This window comes from Nerophis lumbriciformis, linkage group LG36 (assembly GCF_033978685.3).
Source record: "Nerophis lumbriciformis linkage group LG36, RoL_Nlum_v2.1, whole genome shotgun sequence".
Taxonomy (NCBI): domain Eukaryota; kingdom Metazoa; phylum Chordata; class Actinopteri; order Syngnathiformes; family Syngnathidae; genus Nerophis; species Nerophis lumbriciformis.
Genome location: NC_084583.2, coordinates 20,709,984 through 20,728,830, shown reverse-complemented (window position 1 = coordinate 20,728,830; position 18,847 = coordinate 20,709,984). Strand labels below are relative to the sequence as shown.

Below are 18,847 nucleotides of genomic sequence, written 5' to 3'. Positions count from 1 at the left end.
CCCATGCACCCTCAAGGACCCTGCCGAGAGTATAGAGCTGGTCCACAGTTCCACGACCAGGACGAAAACCACACTGTTCCTCCTGAATCCGAAGCCGCACACCGCTTGGCCTGTCGGTACCTGTCCGCTGCCTCAGGAGTCCTATGAGCCAAAAGAACCCGATAGGACTCCTTCTTCAGCTTGACGGCATCCCTCACCGCCGGTGTCCACCAACGGGTTCTAGGATTACCGCCACGACAAGCACCAACTACCTTGCGGCCACAGCTCCAATCAGCCGCCTCGACAATAGAGGCGCGGAACATGGTCCATTCGGACTCAATGTCCAGCACCTCCCTCGTGACATGTTCAAAGTTCTTCCGGAGGTGGGAATTGAAACTCTCTCTGACAGGAGACTCTGCCAGACTTTCCCAGCAAACCCTCACAATTTTATCTTATTTTATTTTATACATTTTTAAAAAAAGGACCTTATCTTCACCATACCTGGTTGTCCAAATTAGGCATAATAATCAATCAATCAATCAATCAATGTTTATTTATATAGCCCTAAATCACCAGTGTCCCAAAGGGCTGCACAAGCCACAACGACATCCTCGGTACAGAGCCCACATAATGTGTTAATTCCACGACTGTATATATCGGTATTGGTTGATATCGGTATCGGTTGATATCGGCATCGGTAATTAAGGAGTTGGTCAATATCGGAATATCGGCAGAAAGCCATTATCGGACATCCCTACTAAAATCCTAGTAAAAGTTTCAGTGTTTTTACAACATACTGAATGTGCTCTTTAAAACTCGAGTGGTCATCAATTAAAAATCCTAAATATTTGAAAAGCAGATACTAACATCATTTGTTGCCCATTTCTCGTTCCAATGTTCTCACAAAGTGCTGATCTTACAAAAAGCAAAGCAAAAAAAAAAGAAAAGAAAAACTGGGTTATTGAAAAAGAGCGACCCCCTGAGGCGAAAAGAGGCACTGCCGCGGTGCATGGCGGGTCTGACGTCACATTTCGCAAAATGGCGACGTCCCTTGGCTCCAACACCTACAATAGACAGAACTGGGAGGACGCGGTAGGTTTATTCCTCATTATTTACCAAGCTACATACTTTGTCATGGAGGGTAGCATCAGGGGAAGTCATATTGCCCTCAAATCTGCTCTATTCACCACAAATAGGACACTGTAAGCTTCTCGGCTAGTTAGCATTAGCACGCTAACCGCCAGTGTTAGCCAGTAACGTGGGCGCTCTCCCCTTTTACGTCATCTAATGAACGTTTGGAAGCATTTCAACATTTAGCTACGATTATCTATGTAGACACACCACAGAGCGATCGTTGACCCGAAGCTGCAATGAAAATAAACTCGTCATTTTTTTATCATTTATAGGCTAACTAGCTAATGCCCGGACTAGCTTAGCATTAGCAGGCTGCCTTCATCAAGTGTAAAACAAGCCAAGTTTTATTGCACTTGTGTCGGAATAAAGTGTTCTTCAGCGAGCAGTAATAATGTTTAACGTTTTACATTTAAAAGCTGCACCTTCACATTGTGTAGAGTTGCTTCAAAAACTCGATGGCATAGTTGGTGAAATATACTCACATGTACAGGGAGCATTCGGGTCTGTGGGACCCGTTTTCATTTTTTATTAAAAGAAAAATGATACAATTAATTAATTTTTCTAACTGAGACTCACTGACTTTGGCTCATTTTCTGTGAAGAACATATATCACAATACATATTTAATGACCACACACCATACACCCCCCCTACACATTTATATTACATATAAGTTGTCCGGGTCCACTGGACCTGGGGCTAATAGAAGTGTTCTGTGTACCACACACAGCAGGCCGAGACAGGAGGAGGACAGAGTGTAGGTACTAGAGATGCGCGGATAGGCAATTATTTCATCCGCAACCGCATCAGAAAGTCGTCAACCATCCGCCATCCACCCGATCTAACATTTAATCAAAACCGCATCCGCCCGCACCCGCCCGTTGTTATATATCTAATATAGACGATGCAAGGCATTAGTGAGGTTATAATGCTTTTGCCTGTTAAAGAAAGGAGACTGATCCAATGCAGCACAGACATTCAATGCGTGCCACGCTGTCACGGCCCAGGCGCACACCAGTGCGCAATCATATGGGAGCCGCGCTGAGCGCACCTCCAAGCGCGTGCAGGTGCGATGTCCCTCGCACCCGCGGCGGCTCCACCCGGGCTCGCGCCCGAGGCTTGAGCGCGCACCGCGGCGGCCATCCTACTCGTGGCGGCCTAGCCCTCGCGGCTCTCGCTGCCGGCGACGGCCGGGTATGGGCCCGACGCTCCAGCGCCATCCATTTTCAGGGCTAGTTGATTCGGCAGGTGGGTTGTTACACACTCCTTAGCGGGTTCCGACTTCCATGGCCACCGTCCTGCTGTCTATATCAACCAGGGTGAGCCCCACCCCTTTCGTGAGCGCACTGCGCGCGGAGTGACCCCTGTTACGCGCCCCCGGCAACAGGGGTGGCGGGCAGGTAAGCTGCGCGGGCAGGTAAGCTGCGCGGGCGGAGCGCGCGGAGTGACCCCTGTTACGATCCCCCGGCCACGGGGGATGGCGGGCAGGTAAGCTACTTACTTGCTGCGCGTGACGCCGGCCGCAGCGAAGGCGGACGAGGCGGGGTGTCGGTGCGGTGGTGACCCTGGACGTGCGTCGGGCCCTTCTCGCGGATCGCCTCAGCTACGGCTCCCGGTGGGGCCCTCTCGGGGGAAGGGACCCCGGCGAGGCGTCCCTTCTCCGCTCCGTAAAAGTGTCCATCTCTTTTTTTTTTCTTCTTCTGTTGTGGCATATGCTGCAGGTGCCTGCTCGTTTTTCGTATGTGGGTAACAACATTTAACTATGTATATATATTTCCCAATTGGTTTAACTGCCACCCGCCTGAATCTATTTAAAATCAAATTTTTTTTTATTTCAACCGCCCGACCCCACCCGCGGATAAAATCTAATTTTTTTTAATTTCATCCGCCCGATCCGCGGATAATCCGCGGACTCCGCGGTTGTGCCCGCAAACCGCGCATCTCTAGTAGGTACACAGAACATCAGAGGGTCAAATGTGCGAGAAAATGAGAGCAGACAGTGTTGACAAACAATGTTGCAACCTTGTGTGGGAACCGCTGGTGCAGAAACACAAAAGAAGAATCCCTGTGGGATGCAGAAACTGCCAGAGAAATTTTCCGTGCGACGTTCATATTACTCAGCCAACGTTTGTGGGTCTGATGGACCCGTTGCATTTTGTGGCTTTTAATGCCTCACAATCAAACACTTTTATGTTTAAATACTGAACAAATGTTTATTGGAATAAGGTAAATATATGGGGTAGCACAGTGGAAGAGGGGTTAGTGCATCTGCCTCACAATACGAAGGTCCTGAGTAGTCCTGGGTTCAATCCCGGGCTCGGGATCTTTCTGTGTGGAGTTTGCATGTTCTCCTCGTGAATGCGTGGGTTCCCTCCGGGTACTCCGGCTTCCTCCCACCTCCAAAGACATGCACCTGGGGATAGGTTGATTGGCAACACTAAATTGGCCCTAGTGTGTGAATGTGAGTGTGAATGTTGTCTGTCTATCTGTGTTGGCCCTGCGATGAGGTGGCGACTTGTCCAGGGTGTACCCCGCCTTCCGCCCGATTGTAGCTGAGATAGGCTCCAGCGCCCCCCGCGACCCCGAAGGGAATAAGCGGTAGAAAATGGATGGATGGATGGTAAATATATGTTCAGTATTTTAACATAAAAAAGTTTGTGAGGCATTAAAAGCCACAAAATGCAACGGGTCCATCAGACCCACAAACGCTGGCTGAGTAACAACAATATGAACATTACACAAAGGTTAATAGAAACTTAAGGGACAAGCGGTAGAAAATGGATGGATGGGTTCACCATAAACCGAGCAGAATAACAGTCCTTTTTTGGACAAATGTATGTTTCGAATAGCAAGAACGATTATGCTTAACTTTGCCGATTTAACCATTTAATAAATGCATAACATATTCTTATTACAGGATTTCCCAATTCTGTGCCAGACATGTTTAGGAGAAAACCCTTACATTCGTATGGTAAGTCAAGTTATGTGTTTAATTGTATAACAATGTGTATGCTTTAAAGGGGAACTGCACTTTTTACTAGAATTCAGTCTTATCAGTCACGATCCTTACGTAAGACAAGAACACCTTTTTATTTTTTTATGCATTCTAAATTTGAAATAAATGCAATCTAAAGTCTGCCTACATTATAGCTAATGGGAGTCGCTCTGCCAACAAAGCCCTTAAAATAAATCCAAACACCTCCATTAAGGTTTTATATACAGTACAGGCCAAAGTTTGGACACACCTTCTCCTCATTCAATGTGTTTTCTTTATGTTCATGACTATTTACATTGTAGATTGTCACTGAAGTCATCCAAACTATGAATAAACACATGTGGACATACGTACTTAACAAAAAAAGGTGAAATACCGTATTTTCCGCACCATAAGGCGCCCTGGGTTATAAGCCGCGCCTTCAATGAACGGCATATTTCAAAACTTTGTCCACCTATAAGCCGCATCTAACTGCGCTAAAGGAATGTCAAAAAAACAGTCAGATAGGTCAGTCAAACTTTAATAATATATTAAAAACCAGCGTGATGTGGGCGTGCACGGACTCGTATATCAACATGGACGGAGCTGCGTGAAAAAAGCCACCCGGCCTCTTCGCGTAAACTTACCTTAACCACTCGCTCATCTTTTCTTCATCCATCCCTTCGAGTTAGCTTTTATGATGACGCCGGCTGGAAAGGTCTCTTTTGGCAAGGTCTTCCTTTTGAATATCACCATGGGTGGAAGTTTCTGGCCATTAGCATGGCAAGCTAGAACCACAGTGAAAGATGACTTCTCATTCCCTGTGGTGCGAATATTCACCGTACGTGCTCCCGTTGTATCCACAGTGCGGTTCACAGGAATATCAAAAGTCAGTGGAACCTCGTCCATGTTGATAATGTTCTCTGGCCGGATCTTTTTTTCAACTATCTTGTTTTTACAATATGCACGGAAAGTAGCCAGCTTTTCTTGAAAGTCTTTAGGCAGTTGCTGTGAAATAGTAGTCCGTATGCGGATGGAGAGATTGCGTCTTTTCATGAACCGGATCCCTGTCGCTTAGTAGGAGCCATTTTGTGGTCTTTACAGATGTAAACACACAAAGGAAATGAAACGTACGGTAATATCCGCGCGCTTCTTCTTCTTCTACGCGGGCGGGTGGTTGCTTACAGTAGAAGAAGAAGCGCTTCCTGTTCTATGGGGGCGGGTGCTTACCTTGGCGGTTGCTTGCGTAGAAGAAGAAGAAGCACTTCCTCTTCTACGGGGAAAAAAGATGGCGGCTGTTTACCGTAGTTGCGAGACCGAAACTTTATGAAAATGAATCTTAATATTAATCCATATATAAAGCGCACCGGGTTATAAGGCGCACTGTCAGCTTTTGAGAAAATTTGTGGTTTTTAGGTGCGCCTTATAGTGCGGAAAATACGGTACCTGAAAACATGTTTTATATTCTACTTTCTTCAGAATAGCCACCCCTTGCGCTGATTACTGCTTTGCACACTCTTGGCATTCTCTCCATGAGCTTCAAGCACACCTGTGAAGTGAAAACCATTTCAGGTGACTACCTCTTGAAGCTCATGGAGAGAATGCCAAGAGTGTGCAAAAAAAGTAATCAGAGCAAAGGGTGGCTATTTTGAAGAAACTAGAATATAAAACATGTTTTCAGTTATTTCACCTTTTTTGTTAAGTACATAACTCCACATGTGTTATTTCAGTTTTGATGTGACAATCTACAATGTAAATAGTCATGAAAATAAAGAAAACACATTGAATGAGAAGGTGTGTCCAAACTTTTGGCCTGTACTGTACATGCTGTAAGTATAGAATGTAATGTAGTAACGGTCACATTTATAAAAAAAAAATATTTACGTATTTTGCTCACTTAAGCATTGCTATCAAAAACGCATCGCGACTTTCACTTTTTTTCCCAACAACATCACTGATTACCACTCACTGCAGACTTCATGCGAGCCAACAAACATAATAAAACATCACTTACTGAGCAATGTCTGCTGTCCTTAGAATGCCGACTGATAGAATCGTGTTATAGTCCCATTCAGATGAAGAATGACTCATAATCCTCGCGAAGAAAAGAAAGTTGGAAACACGCAACTTTTCGTGTCGTTTTCGGCATTCGAAATTGGCTGTTAAAGTTTACCAACTTGTCGGATTACATGCTTGTCCCTCTACTATCCAGGTGAGAGGCATTATATATGATTGGCATTAAAATTCCACGAGCAGGGAAGTGAGGAAACGGGTTACCGCTCGATGTTAACATAGGCACACACGCTTCCATACCTGCCAACTACTCCGGTTTTCCCGTAATTAGTACGGTTTTCATCAACCTATTCCGGGTTAGGGTTGCAGTGATAAAAAATACGGTTTTTCATTAATTAAAAAAAATAATTTTTTTTTAAGTTTTATTCACGAAATCGCGTAACAACAATGACAATCGACACTGCTTCCCGTAACTTCCTATCGAGCCATTCCGAATGCCATGCGCGAGGCTATTTATAGCACCTCTGCCAAGCACGAGGCACCTGTTGCCATTGTTTCCAAACGAGCGAACGATCATGGAATCAGCCGGGGAAAAATCGCAAACGAGTCTTAAACCGAAAAGAAAACTGCAGTCATTCCGTGAAGAATATTCAAAAGCCTATCCGGGAATAATTATCCGTTCCAAAAAGGGTGAAAACTACGCGAATTGCACCTTGTGCAGACAAGATTTTTCGATCGGACACGGAGGAATTAGCGATGTAAAAGACCACGTTGGGACAAAAAAACCAAGTCTAATGCCGTTGCTAGCGATACAAGTGGAAAACTTTCAACGTTTTTCCGATTTTAGCCACAAAAAGGTAATGACACCAATGTTATCTATTGGAATTGTTTTGTACTGTTATACTGTTAAAAGTGTTTATACTATTTATGCTTTCAAGTCCAAGTTGAAGAAATCTTGTTAAATGTTGACAGCATAACTACCAAAATACAGAAGTATGTCCTTAATATTTTTGCAGTGCTATTTCTGTTGAAAAGTTAAAATGATTACATTAGAGATGTGATGTGCCACTTTTCAAGTGTCTGATGGCTTAAATTAATTTTCATTAATTTTTCATATTTTGAATTCTTTTGAAAGGCTTACAAAAAAACTACATTTGAATTGTAATTCCATGCTATTGACAGGACTATTAATTTTAATGAAGTTAGCTTACCATGTTTACAGTATGATAATTGTGATAGAAATGTGAATTTTAGGCACAGAATATTTTTTACAATTGAACAAGGCAGTAGATTATACAAGTTTGGACAGAAAGTTAATAATGACACCAATTTTTTTTTTAAATGGAATTGTTTAGTACTGTTTTACCATTTGTTTACTGTAAAAAGTGTTTATACTTTCAATTAACAAATTGAAGTCTTGTGAAAGGTTGACAGGATAACTGGCATTAACTGTCAAAATAATTTCAAACTATTGAAGTTAGCTTACAGAATAAACATGTTAATCAACCCATTTGATTTTTGCTGTAATATTTTTGTCTTGAAAAGTCACTGTGACTGATAGAAAAGTGATGGTTTTAGCAACATTTTAACCTGTCTGAATGCTAATAATCATTTTGCATCGGGGGGCGAACCTGAACCCCCCACCAGGACTTTGTCCTGGACCTACCGGGGCCTGCGGCCCCTGGACCCTGGCTACTAGGTTTTTCTGATTTCAAAAGTTGGCAGGTATGCGCTTGTGATACATGGTCTGTGTTAGCACTTATCATAACATTATCACTAATACTCTGTTAATATTCAAGTCATTAAATGTAAATTGTAGGCGCTTTTTGGATGTTTTTATTATTGGGTTTTATGGGCGTAATAGAGGCTCTGCTGTAAGCAGATTTTTATTTACGTTTATTTACGAATTAGAAGGAATTAAAAAATAAATTTGTTGTCATGTCTCTCATAAGGACTGAACGATAGGAAAAATAAAGTGCAGTTCCCCTTTAACATGTGTCCCTTCACATTTGTTAATACGTTTTTTGTCTTTAGACCAAAGAGAAGTATGGGAAAGAATGCAAGGTATGTTTTGCACCAGACCACAACAAGAACCAAACACAATGTAGAGCAAACATGTAACATTACCTTCCTGGTATTAACATTTTTATGTGTTTCCAACAGATCTGCGCTCGACCCTTCACTGTGTTCCGCTGGTGTCCGGGGACGCGGATGCGTTTCAAGAAAACCGAAGTCTGTCAGACTTGCAGTAAAATGAAGAATGTTTGTCAGACATGCCTGCTGGACCTGGAGTATGGTAGGTGTTGGATTTCTCCCTGGTTTATGTCATCAAACTAGTGAGTTACCTCTGACCGCCTGATTGTTTTGTTGACAGGTTTGCCCATCCAGGTTCGAGACACTGGCCTCGCCATTAAAGATGACATTCCTCGGTCAGATGTGAATAAAGAGTACTACACACAGAACATGGAGAGAGAGGTATTTGATTGAATTACTTGTGTCCAGTTGTGTTTTGAGATCATATCATTTGGTAAGGGCACTATAAAACACTTCTTGTTCTTACTATTTCATCCAATGGTACTTTTATAAGTGCACAAATTATTTATTTATAAAGTTCTAAATATAATCGCTATCTATTAGGCACAGAGATATAAATCAATAGAACGGTGCAGATTTCTTTTTCCCTGGTCATGTCTCAAGTTCTCTCAGTTGTGCTGCTAGTACTACCTGTGCCAAGTTAATCATATTAGTGAAAAACCACAGCTGCGCTCTCATTTGTCAAACGTATTTGTCGTCATGGCTGCAGCATTGTACCATTTGATGATAGATGGCTTAAATTACAAACAAGAAAACACATGCTAACTTTAGAGTTACTGTGCTTTGTCGCGGTGGGACTCTTAGGGCACCTCACAATACGATTATGAGTCCATTTATTTATGCAACTTAAATTACTATATTGCTATTATATACTTGTTTTATGTACTTAGTAATGGTATGTATAAAAAGCTCATCCTTTGTTAATTATATTGTATTGCATACTTTCAGGTTTTTAGATGTGAGTTCGCACCACATAGATAATATACATGGAAGACTACATAAATGAGAACTGTAGCAGCCTGCTAAATGATGAAATAGTTAAAGGTCCCTACTTAGCAAGCAGGCATTAATATGCATGCCTTCTAAAACAACAGAATGCTTGCAGCTTAAACACGTGTATCGTATCTACTATCTACCCATTCATATGTATCGCAGGCAGTGTTGTTGCACTGTTTGAATATCATCTTCTGCTTTTTAAAAAAAACATTTAAAAAGGTTTGGTTGTTATCATCAGTCATCAACAATTGAGAACAGAGAAATGGACATTGAAACAGTGTAGGTCTGACTTGGTAGGATATGTACAGCAAGTAGTGGACATAGAGAGAGAGAGAGAGAGAGAGAGATCAGAAGGCATAAGAAAAATGTCTGCATTTGATTGTTCACATTTGATTATTAACAATCCGGGGAGGGTGTTAGTTTAGGGTTGAAGTTGCCTGGAGGTGTACTTTTATTGCGGTTTTGAAGGAGCATAGAGATGCCCTTTCTTTTATACCTGTTGGGAGCGCATTCCACATTGATGTGGCATAGAAAGAGAATGAGTTAAGACCTTTGTTAGATGGGAATCTGGGTTTAATGTGGTTAGTGGAGCTCCCCCTGGTGTTGTGGTTATGGCGCTCATTTACGTTAAGGAAGTAGTTTGACATGTACTTCGGTATCAGGGAGGTGTAGCGGATTTTATAGACTAGGCTCAGTGCAAGTTGTTTTAGGTACCAAGCAGAGTGGGCGGGGTTTGTTTACAATGTCAGCGACAGACTTGGATGCAGATTTTTACAACTAAGTTCTGTAGAAAAGTGAAATTGTATCAGATTGGAGGTGGTTTTTTTTGCGCTTTGTGTTTAAATTTCGCTGTTTTACATTTTTGTTGCATTTTGCTTGATTGTAAACAATGTCGATCAAAGAGGTGGCCTGAGGAGTAACATTCATGTTGTAAATATTTAGTGTTTTATTGTTCATAATTAATAATGTGAATCCCACATTCTTTATTTTCACGTACAGCCTTGGTGTGTCATTCAGTAAAAAAAATAAAATTCCATTCTGTTTTTTTAGGTGGTCAGCATTCAATCAGACATTATTGTGAGTTTTGGTATTAGTGTTCCTAAAAAAGGGACCCAAGCACACATACTGTGCAGCAGATTTTTACAGTTTTTTATTTGTGTGTGTGTTTTTTTGTTTTCTTTCTTTCAATGTGGCTCCGGAGTCAAGCTAATTGCCCAGGTCTGCACTACATCTTACTCTGAGCAAAATTCTAATTTGTATAATTATTTTTTTTTGTTCAGATACAAATTTTACTTTTTTTGGAATAATTTTCATAATAACTACATTTAATCCAAAGACATGCACGTGGGGATAGGTTGATTGGCAACACTAAATGGTCCCTAGTGTGTGAATGTGAGTGTGAATGTTGTCTATCTATCTGTGTTGGCCCTGTGATGAGGTGGCGACTTGTCCAGGGTGTACACCGCCTTCCGCCCGATTGTAGCTGAGATAGGCTTCGGCATCCCCCGCGACCCCAAACGGGACAAGCAGTAGAAAATAGATGGATGGATGCATACATTTAATGCTTCCTCTAGGAGGCAATACTTTTTCATTAAAAGAAAATACTTCTTTTAACAAAAATGTAGCATTGAATGCAAATAATAAAAAATATCCAACATTGAGATGAAGAAAGTGCAAACTTAAAACTTCTGTCTTGAATAAAACACATGCAAATGAAAATGTAGTGTATATATATAATCCAGTAAAATATTGAGAGGACTATAGTTAGAGTAAGTGGATAAACGCAGGCTTTTTCATTGTATGTGCACCACATCTTTAGGGACATGCAGAACAACTGCTTTAGTGATCGTTCTCCACTGTGCTTTTTTTTTTTAATCATACATACCTGGTGTTATTGATTCCACCACAGTAATTTGCTTTTTAGCCAGAGTTTGTTTGTTGTTGTCGTCTTGTTTGCCTCGTAAAGCGTTGCATTTCCCCCCATTTGGCTGTAGGCTTGTGTTCTAGATGCTAGATACATTTGTTGTCCTGCTGCCTTTTTTTAAACAAACTTTGTAGCGTGGAGTCATTTGTAACACGCCTGTTAGCGCAGAACCAAACGACTGACAACACTTTTCTTTTCTTTGGAACAAACATCTTGCTCTCGTTGGCGTTAGCCATGTTTTGCTAGGTGTATGAATCTCCACTAAGGAAGCTACGGGGGGAAAAAAAGGTATGCTGGAGCACGCAGAGAAAACCATTTAATACATTTTTTAAATCATCTGCAACAAAAAGACTCTAATTCATAGATAAAATAGACTTTTCACTAAGTAACCTGTTTTGAAAAGGATTTGTACACCAAATAATATATTGCGAGAATCGTTTTGAATCGATAATCGATTTTAAATCAAATGACCACCCCAATAAACATCATGAGTTATTGTAAGATTCACATCTGTAATAGATACTCAAAATGCTAAGAATGTCCATTTCTCATCCAAATTCCTTCTCTTTATTATATATATATTGGAAAGACTGCACTGCTTACTCCCACCTTGCTGTATAACCTAGTGATTTTGGAAGATGCTCCTAGACTCAGTGTATTGTGGGCAGACTCAACCCAGAATGTCAGCCGTTCTCAGAGCTAGCATTGTCGTGTGCACTGCTGCTTTTATAGTTTTTTTGTGACATTTCCATAAAACACTAAATTTGCCACAGTCCCTGCACGTTGTTTATATTTTCCTTGGAGATGTCTACCTGCTCGTTTTGCAAAGCAGAGACCGTCGGTGCTATGTACAAGCACTAAATGACAATGAGAAATTGAATAGTCAGAAGTGAGTCATGGAATACCTTTAATTCATACTTTGTTGGCCTGATTAAAGTATAATCATATAGTTTGGTGGTAAAATGCAGATCAGTGTCACATGTACAGTGGGGCAAAAAAGTATTTAGTCAGCCACCAATTGTGCAAGTTCTCCCACTTAAAATGATGACAGAGGTCTGTAATTTTCATCATAGGTACACTTCAACTGTGAAAGACAGAATGTGAAAAAAAAATCCAGGAATTCACATTGTAGGATTTTTAAAGAATTTATTTGTAAATTATGGTGGAAAATAAGTATTTGGTCAATAACAAAAATTCAACTCAATACTTTGTAATATAACCTTTGTTGGCAATAACAGAGGTCAAACGATTACTATAGGTCTTTACCAGGTTTGCACACACAGTAGCTGGTATTTTGGCCCATTCCTCCACGCAGATCTTCTCGAGAGCAGTGATGTTTTGGGGCTGTCGCCGAGCAATACAGAATTTCAACTCCCTCCACAGATTTTCTATGGGGTTAAGGTCTGGAGACTGGCTAGGCCACTCCAGGACTTTCAAATGCTTCTTACGGAGCCACTCCTTCGTTGCCCGGGCGGTGTGTTTGGGATCATTGCCATGCTGGAAGACCCAGCCACGTTTCATCTTCAAAGCTCTCACTGATGGAAGGAGGTTTTGGCTCAAAATCTCACGATACATGGCCCCATTAATTCTTTCCTTAACACACGGATCAGTCGGCCTGTCCCCTTAGCAGAAAAACAGCCCCAAAGCATGATGTTTCCACCCCCATGCTTCACAGTAGGTATGGTGTTCTTGGGATGCAACTCAGTATTCTTCCTCCTCCAAACACGACGAGTTGAGTTTATACCAAAAAGTTCTATTTTGGTTTTATCTGACCACATGACATTCTCCCAATCCTCTGCTGTATCATCCATGTGCTCTCTGGCAAACTTCAGACGGGCCTGGACATGCACTGGCTTAAGCAGGGGGACACGTCTGGCACTGCAGGATTTGATTCCCTGTCGGCGTAGTGTGTTACTGATTGTAACCTTTGTTACTTTGGTCCCAGCTCTCTGCGGGTCATTCACCAGGTCCCCCGTGTGGTTCTGGGATTTTTGCTCACCGTTCTTATGATCATTTTGACCCCACGGGATGAGATCTTGCGTGGAGCCCCAGATCGAGGGAGATTATCAGTGGTCTTGTATGTCTTCCATTTTCTGATAATTGCTCCCACAGTTGATTTTTTCACACCAAGCTGCTTGCCTATTGTAGATTCACTCTTCACAGTCTGGTGCAGGTCTACAATTCTTTTCCTGGTGTCCTTCGACAGCTCTTTGGTCTTGGCCATAGTAGAGTTTGGAGTCTGACTGTTTGAGGCTGTGGACAGGTGTCTTTTATACAGATAACGAGTTCAAACAGGTGCCATTAATACAGGTAACAAGTGGAGGACAGAAGAGCTTCTTAAAGAAGAAGTTACAGGTCTGTGAGAGCCAGAGATCTTCCTTGTTTGAAGTGACCAAATACTTATTTTCCACCATAATTTACAAATAAATTCTTTAAAATTGCTACAATGTGAATTCCTGGATTTTTTTTCACATTCTGTCTCTCACAGTTGAAGTGTACCTATGATAAAAATTACAGACCTCTGTCATCATTTTAATTGGGAGAACTTGCACAATCGGTGGCTGACTAAATACTTTTTTGCCCCACTGTATATCAGGTCAATGTGAAAAAGGCAAGCCAAGCCGTGTTTTGTGTGACACGAATGCGGACGTCCGCTTTGAGTACACGCGTACCTCTGTGGATTACATTCCGCCCGAGTATGTTTGGGACTTAAGAATACAGCTTGAATAGTGTACAGTAGTCTCATTTAATGACATCCGTAAACTTTGTGGTTCCTGCGAGAGTGTTTACGATTTGTGGAATGTCCTGGTGAAATTAAACAGCCTTGCTTACTCAAGCCTACTGATCGGTCCCTCATGTGTCTTTGTGGCCATGTTTGTTCCCAGCTAGCCAATTCGGAAGGCACAAGGCCCGGAGGCCAGGTTGGCAAGGCGACCAGCTCTAGCGACATGCTGCTGAAACTGGCTCGGACTACGCCGTACTACAAGAGGAACCGTCCACATATCTGCTCGTTTTGGGTGAAGGGAGAGTGTAGGAGAGGGGAGGAGTGTCCCTACAGGTGAGTGACACTTCACACACATTTATTCCATGAAGCCCAACGCATGATTTTTACTTGCATTTTTGGATTAATAACTGCATCAGGCAATTACATGTATTCCATACCTGCCAACTACTCCGGTTTTCCTGTAATTAGTACGGTTTTCATCAACCTATTCCGGGTTACGGTTGCAGTGATAAAAAATACGGTTTTTCATTCATTAAAAAAATTTTTTTTTTTAAAGTTTTATTCACGAAATCGCGTAACAACAATGACAATCGACACTGCTTCCCGTAACTTCCTATCGAGCCATTCCGAATGCCATGCGCGATGCTATTTATAGCACCGCTGCCAAGCACGAGGCACCTGTTGCCATTGTTTCCAAACGAGCGAACGATCATGGAATCAGCCGGAGAAAAATCGCAAACGAGTCTTAAACCGAAAAGAAAACTGCAGTCATTCCGTGAAGAATATTCAAAAGCCTATCCGGGAATAATTATCCGTTCCAAAAAGGGTGAAAACTACGCGAATTGCACCTTGTGCAGACAAGATTTTTCGATCGGACACGGAGGAATTAGCGATGTAAAAGACCACTTTGGGACAAAAAAACACAAGTCTAATGCCGTTGCTAGCGATACAAGTGGAAAACTTTCAACGTTTTTCGGATTTTAGCCACAAAAAGGTAATGACACCAATGTTATCTATTGGAATTGTTTAGTACTGTTATACTGTTAAAAGTGTTTATACTATTTATGCTTTCAAGTCCAAGTTGAAGAAATCTTGTTAAATGTTGACAGCATAACTACCAAAATACAGAAGTATGTCCTTAATATTTTTGCAGTGCTATTTCTGTTGAAAAGTTAAAATGATTACATTAGAGATGTGATGTGCCACTTTTCAAGTGTCTGATGGCTTCAATTAATTTTCATTAATTTTTCATATTTTGAATTCTTTTGAAAGGCTTACAAAAAAACTACATTTGAATTGTAATTCCATGCTATTGACAGGACTATTAATTTTAATGAAGTTAGCTTACCATGTTTACAGTATGATAATTGTGATAGAAATGTGAATTTTAGGCACAGAATATTTTTTACAATTGAACAAGGCAGTAGATTATACAAGCTTGGACAGAAAGTTAATAATGACACCAATTTTTTTTTTAATGGAATTGTTTAGTACTGTTTTACCATTTGTTTACTGTAAAAAGTGTTTATACTGTTTATACTTTCAATTAACAAATTGAAGTCTTGTGAAAGGTTGACAGGATAACTGGCATTAACTGTCAAAATAATTTCAAACTATTGAAGTTAGCTTACAGAATAAACATGTCAATCAACCCATATGATTTTTGCTGTGATATTTTTGTTTTGAAAAGTCACTGTGACTGATAGAAAAGTGATGGTTTTAGCAACATTTTAACCTGTCTGAATGCTAATAATCATTTTGCGTCGGGGGGCGAAGCCTGAACCCCCCACCAGGACTTTGTCCTGGACCTACCGGGGCCTGCGGCCCCTGGACCCTGGCTACTAGGTTTTTCTGATTTCAAAAGTTGGCAGGTATGTCAGGCAATTACAGGTATTCTACAAAATTCTCCCTGTTATTGTTTCTCACAGGCATGAGAAGCCCACAGATCCTGATGACCCACTAGCAGATCAGAACATCAAGGACCGTTATTATGGTATTAACGATCCCGTTGCTGACAAGTTGCTGAAGCGGGCCTCGGCCATGCCCAGGCTAGACCCGCCAGACGACAAGTCCATCAGCACCCTCTACATTGGGGGTTTGGGTGAAAGTGTCACAGATGGAGATCTTAAGTGAGCATTTGTGGGAAAGATTTCTTTCGTATTTTAGGTGTTGACAATCTCTGTTTTTTTTTAGGGGTTTCTTCTACCAGTTTGGTGAAATCCGCACCATTACAATAGTGCAAAGGCAGCAGTGTGCTTTCATCCAGTTTGCCACACGGCAGGCTGCAGAAATGGCTGCTGAGAAGTCATTCAACAAGCTTATCGTCAACGGGCAGAGGCTCACTGTTAAGTGGGGAAGGTAAGACGTCATTAGTATGTAAAAGACGTGTACACATATGAAATGTTTGTCAAACATAAATCATTTGTCTTTGTAGGTCTCAGGCGGCGAGAGGAAAGGAGGGCGAAGGTGTCAGCGAGATGGGTACCAGACTCGATCCTGTGCCGGGACTACCAGGAGGTGAGTTGAAATGAGTACACTCCATCACGGTGTGTTCAATGTGTCTATATCTGACACATCATCACTGAACTTTTGTTTCTGGGTGCAGCACTACCTCCACCACCTCCTCTGGATGAAGAGGCTCCAGCAAACTATTTCAACTTGGACCCGAGCGCACCTCCGGCTATCATGAACCTTACTCTGCCCCCACCGCCAGGCCTCAACCCGCCTCCTCCAGGTAAACTCCAAACCAATAATAATGATACAAAAGTTGTTAATTAAATGTGATTCAATTAATCATACAGTAAATAAATACTTAATGCTGTGTTGTATTTTTTGTCTAGGTTTTGTTCCCCCGATGTTTCACCCCATGGGTCCCATGGCTCCTCCCATGCCTCCTCCACCCATGAGCATGAGACCTCCGGGTCAAATCCACTACCCCTCCCAGGACCCTCAGCGGATGGGTGCCCATGCTGCACACGGTGCACGGCACGGCGATTAGCTGCTAGGCTCAAACTGTGGTTGGTTGTCTTACCACTTTTTTTCCACACTTGTTGCCATGCTGCCAAAAAAAACCTGTTGTAAATACAACACGCAGCATATTATCAAGATGTATTTTGTCACCTGCAGTGCTGCACGTGGACTGAATCAGTGCAGTCTGTCAAGGTTTTTTGTTAAACTTTTAATATCCAACAGCTTAATGACATAGTTTATTAAGAGTTGTTTTTCTTTGAATATTATTTTCTCCTATTAAGATGATAGCCCCAGTGTATATAAATAAACCAAAGGTGACAGAAACATGTAGCGTTGAACTGATCATCTTTACGCATCTTGATAATTCTGTGTCATCCTGTGAAAATAACTCTTCATTTCTTTGTTAGAGCTGCATGGTAGTCTGAAGCTGATTGGTTCTTTTCATAAGTCATTAGATTCAGGACAGCGATGACCTCCCCATCCTGCGGGCGCTCTGTTGAAATTAGGCCGTTGACACAAGCGGTCCGTAGCGGCACCAGGTAGGTCCTGGGATTCGACGGCCTCAAAGCCAACAACAGGTATCACTCTCTTGCTAGCCACTCCACCTCCAAAAGGCATGGGAGACCTGCAAGACAAATAAGAAACGTTTTTCATGGAGTCATTATCTCTGTGGACATTTTTTTTTTAATTCAATTGAAGGTCGGATAAGAGGAGAGACCCACAGGGGGTACAAGATGACTCAACCTCTTTTACGTCACCAGCTGCTCTGTCCGTTAAGATAGAGGATCCATAATTTCATCAAAATCCTGGGTGGGGGGGTAAATAGATCCCCCTAGAGGAGGCTCATTTTCAGACTGGCTGGTAGAAAACAAGTGATGTCATCCACTGAGAGGGAATAGACAACCTCCACCAAGGCCTAAATATGTTGTCACTTTGTTTTTGTTTTTTTTGTCCTGTCCAGCTTCTCAGGCAAATCATATAGTAGATGTAGATGTAGATGCCCATGTCGGCTGTTCAGATTTACTTTACAAAAGAGAAGTGTAGGATACTTCTCTTGTTGCCTTATTTGTATTTGACTTTATTAAATGTATTTATATTATCATTTAGTGCAGCCGGGCCGGAGCAGGAGGGGATAGAAAGAGAAAAAAAAGAAGACAGAGGGGGAAATTGTGGGGACAAGAGGGGGATTAGACAGAGAGACAAAAACAACAACAGCAAACAACAACAACAACAACAATAGAGCAACATCAGCAAATACGACATGTACAAATATGATGGTAAAAGTAATAGCAAATAAGCAGTTAGCGAAAAATAAAAAATAATACAGAAATGACAATGAGCATTATTACACTACAAATGGAGCAATACAAATACCAATAAAAATAGCGCTATTGATAATGAACAATACCAATAATTTACCTTTATTTTCAACAATACAGTTGTTCAAATGCAGCAATACATATACGTAATGATAACTTGAGATATGAAAGAATGCAGAAAAATGGAGGGGGAGAAAGAGAAGCAACCTACATTAACCTTGTAGATTGTTATAGTAACAATAGGTTAAGCTTTTGTCAGTGTGCCATGTGTTACACCCAGTTGTCACTTTGTAAATTCATGCTTTAAGTATTAACCACAGTTCTGGGATGAGACAATTTGCAGTAGATTTTTTAAACTCACCAGCTAGTGTAAAAAAATGATATATTTTGCATTATCCTATTGTAATTGAGGATCTTTGAATGGCATTTTTTTGCAAAGGGGTCCAAAAATTTGATTTACGGTGCACTTGGAAAGTATTCACAGCACTTAACTTTTCCCACATTTGGTTTCCAGCCTTATTCCAAAATGGAATAAATACATTTTTGTCCTCAAAATTCTACACACAATACCCCATAATGACAATCAAAACTTTTAGACATTTTTTCAAATGTATAAAAAAACCTAGCAAATCACATATGTATTCACAGCCTTTGCTCAATACTTTGTTGAAGCACCTTTGGCAGCAATTATGTTGTGTTCCATTTGTACTGCGAAGACAG

The 18,847-nt window shown here is 41.4% G+C and overlaps 2 protein-coding genes across 2 annotated transcripts in view; one reads left to right on the top strand and one right to left on the bottom strand.

Annotated features, from left to right (window-relative positions):
* The first annotated feature begins 945 nt into the window (after positions 1–945).
* Positions 946–17,132, top strand: rbm22 (RNA binding motif protein 22). Its single transcript, XM_061930398.2, has 11 exons — positions 946–1,071; positions 4,030–4,083; positions 8,134–8,163; positions 8,263–8,395; positions 8,474–8,574; positions 13,999–14,171; positions 15,767–15,967; positions 16,032–16,196; positions 16,273–16,355; positions 16,444–16,572; positions 16,679–17,132. The coding sequence occupies exons 1-11, from the start codon at positions 1,018–1,020 to the stop codon at positions 16,834–16,836; spliced, it is 1,281 nt and encodes a 426-aa protein (XP_061786382.1). The 5' UTR covers positions 946–1,017; the 3' UTR covers positions 16,837–17,132.
* Positions 17,035–18,847, bottom strand: part of LOC133576959 (myozenin-2-like) — a 51,559-nt gene continuing 49,746 nt past the window's right edge. The window contains exon 6 of the mRNA XM_061930399.2: positions 17,035–17,433. Within this exon, the coding sequence (XP_061786383.1) occupies positions 17,250–17,433 (184 nt within the window). The 3' untranslated portion in view covers positions 17,035–17,249. The remainder of the gene's footprint in view (positions 17,434–18,847) is intronic.

Bases quoted from the DNA above. Each gene is read 5' to 3' on its own strand.
- rbm22 (XM_061930398.2), top strand. From the start codon at position 1,018: ATGGCGACGTCCCTTGGCTCCAACACCTACAATAGACAGAACTGGGAG. The intron at 4,084-8,133 runs GTAAGTCAAGTT...TTTTGTCTTTAG, and splicing joins AAAACCCTTACATTCGTATG to ACCAAAGAGAAGTATGGGAA. The intron at 16,197-16,272 runs GTAAGACGTCAT...TTGTCTTTGTAG, and splicing joins CTCACTGTTAAGTGGGGAAG to GTCTCAGGCGGCGAGAGGAA.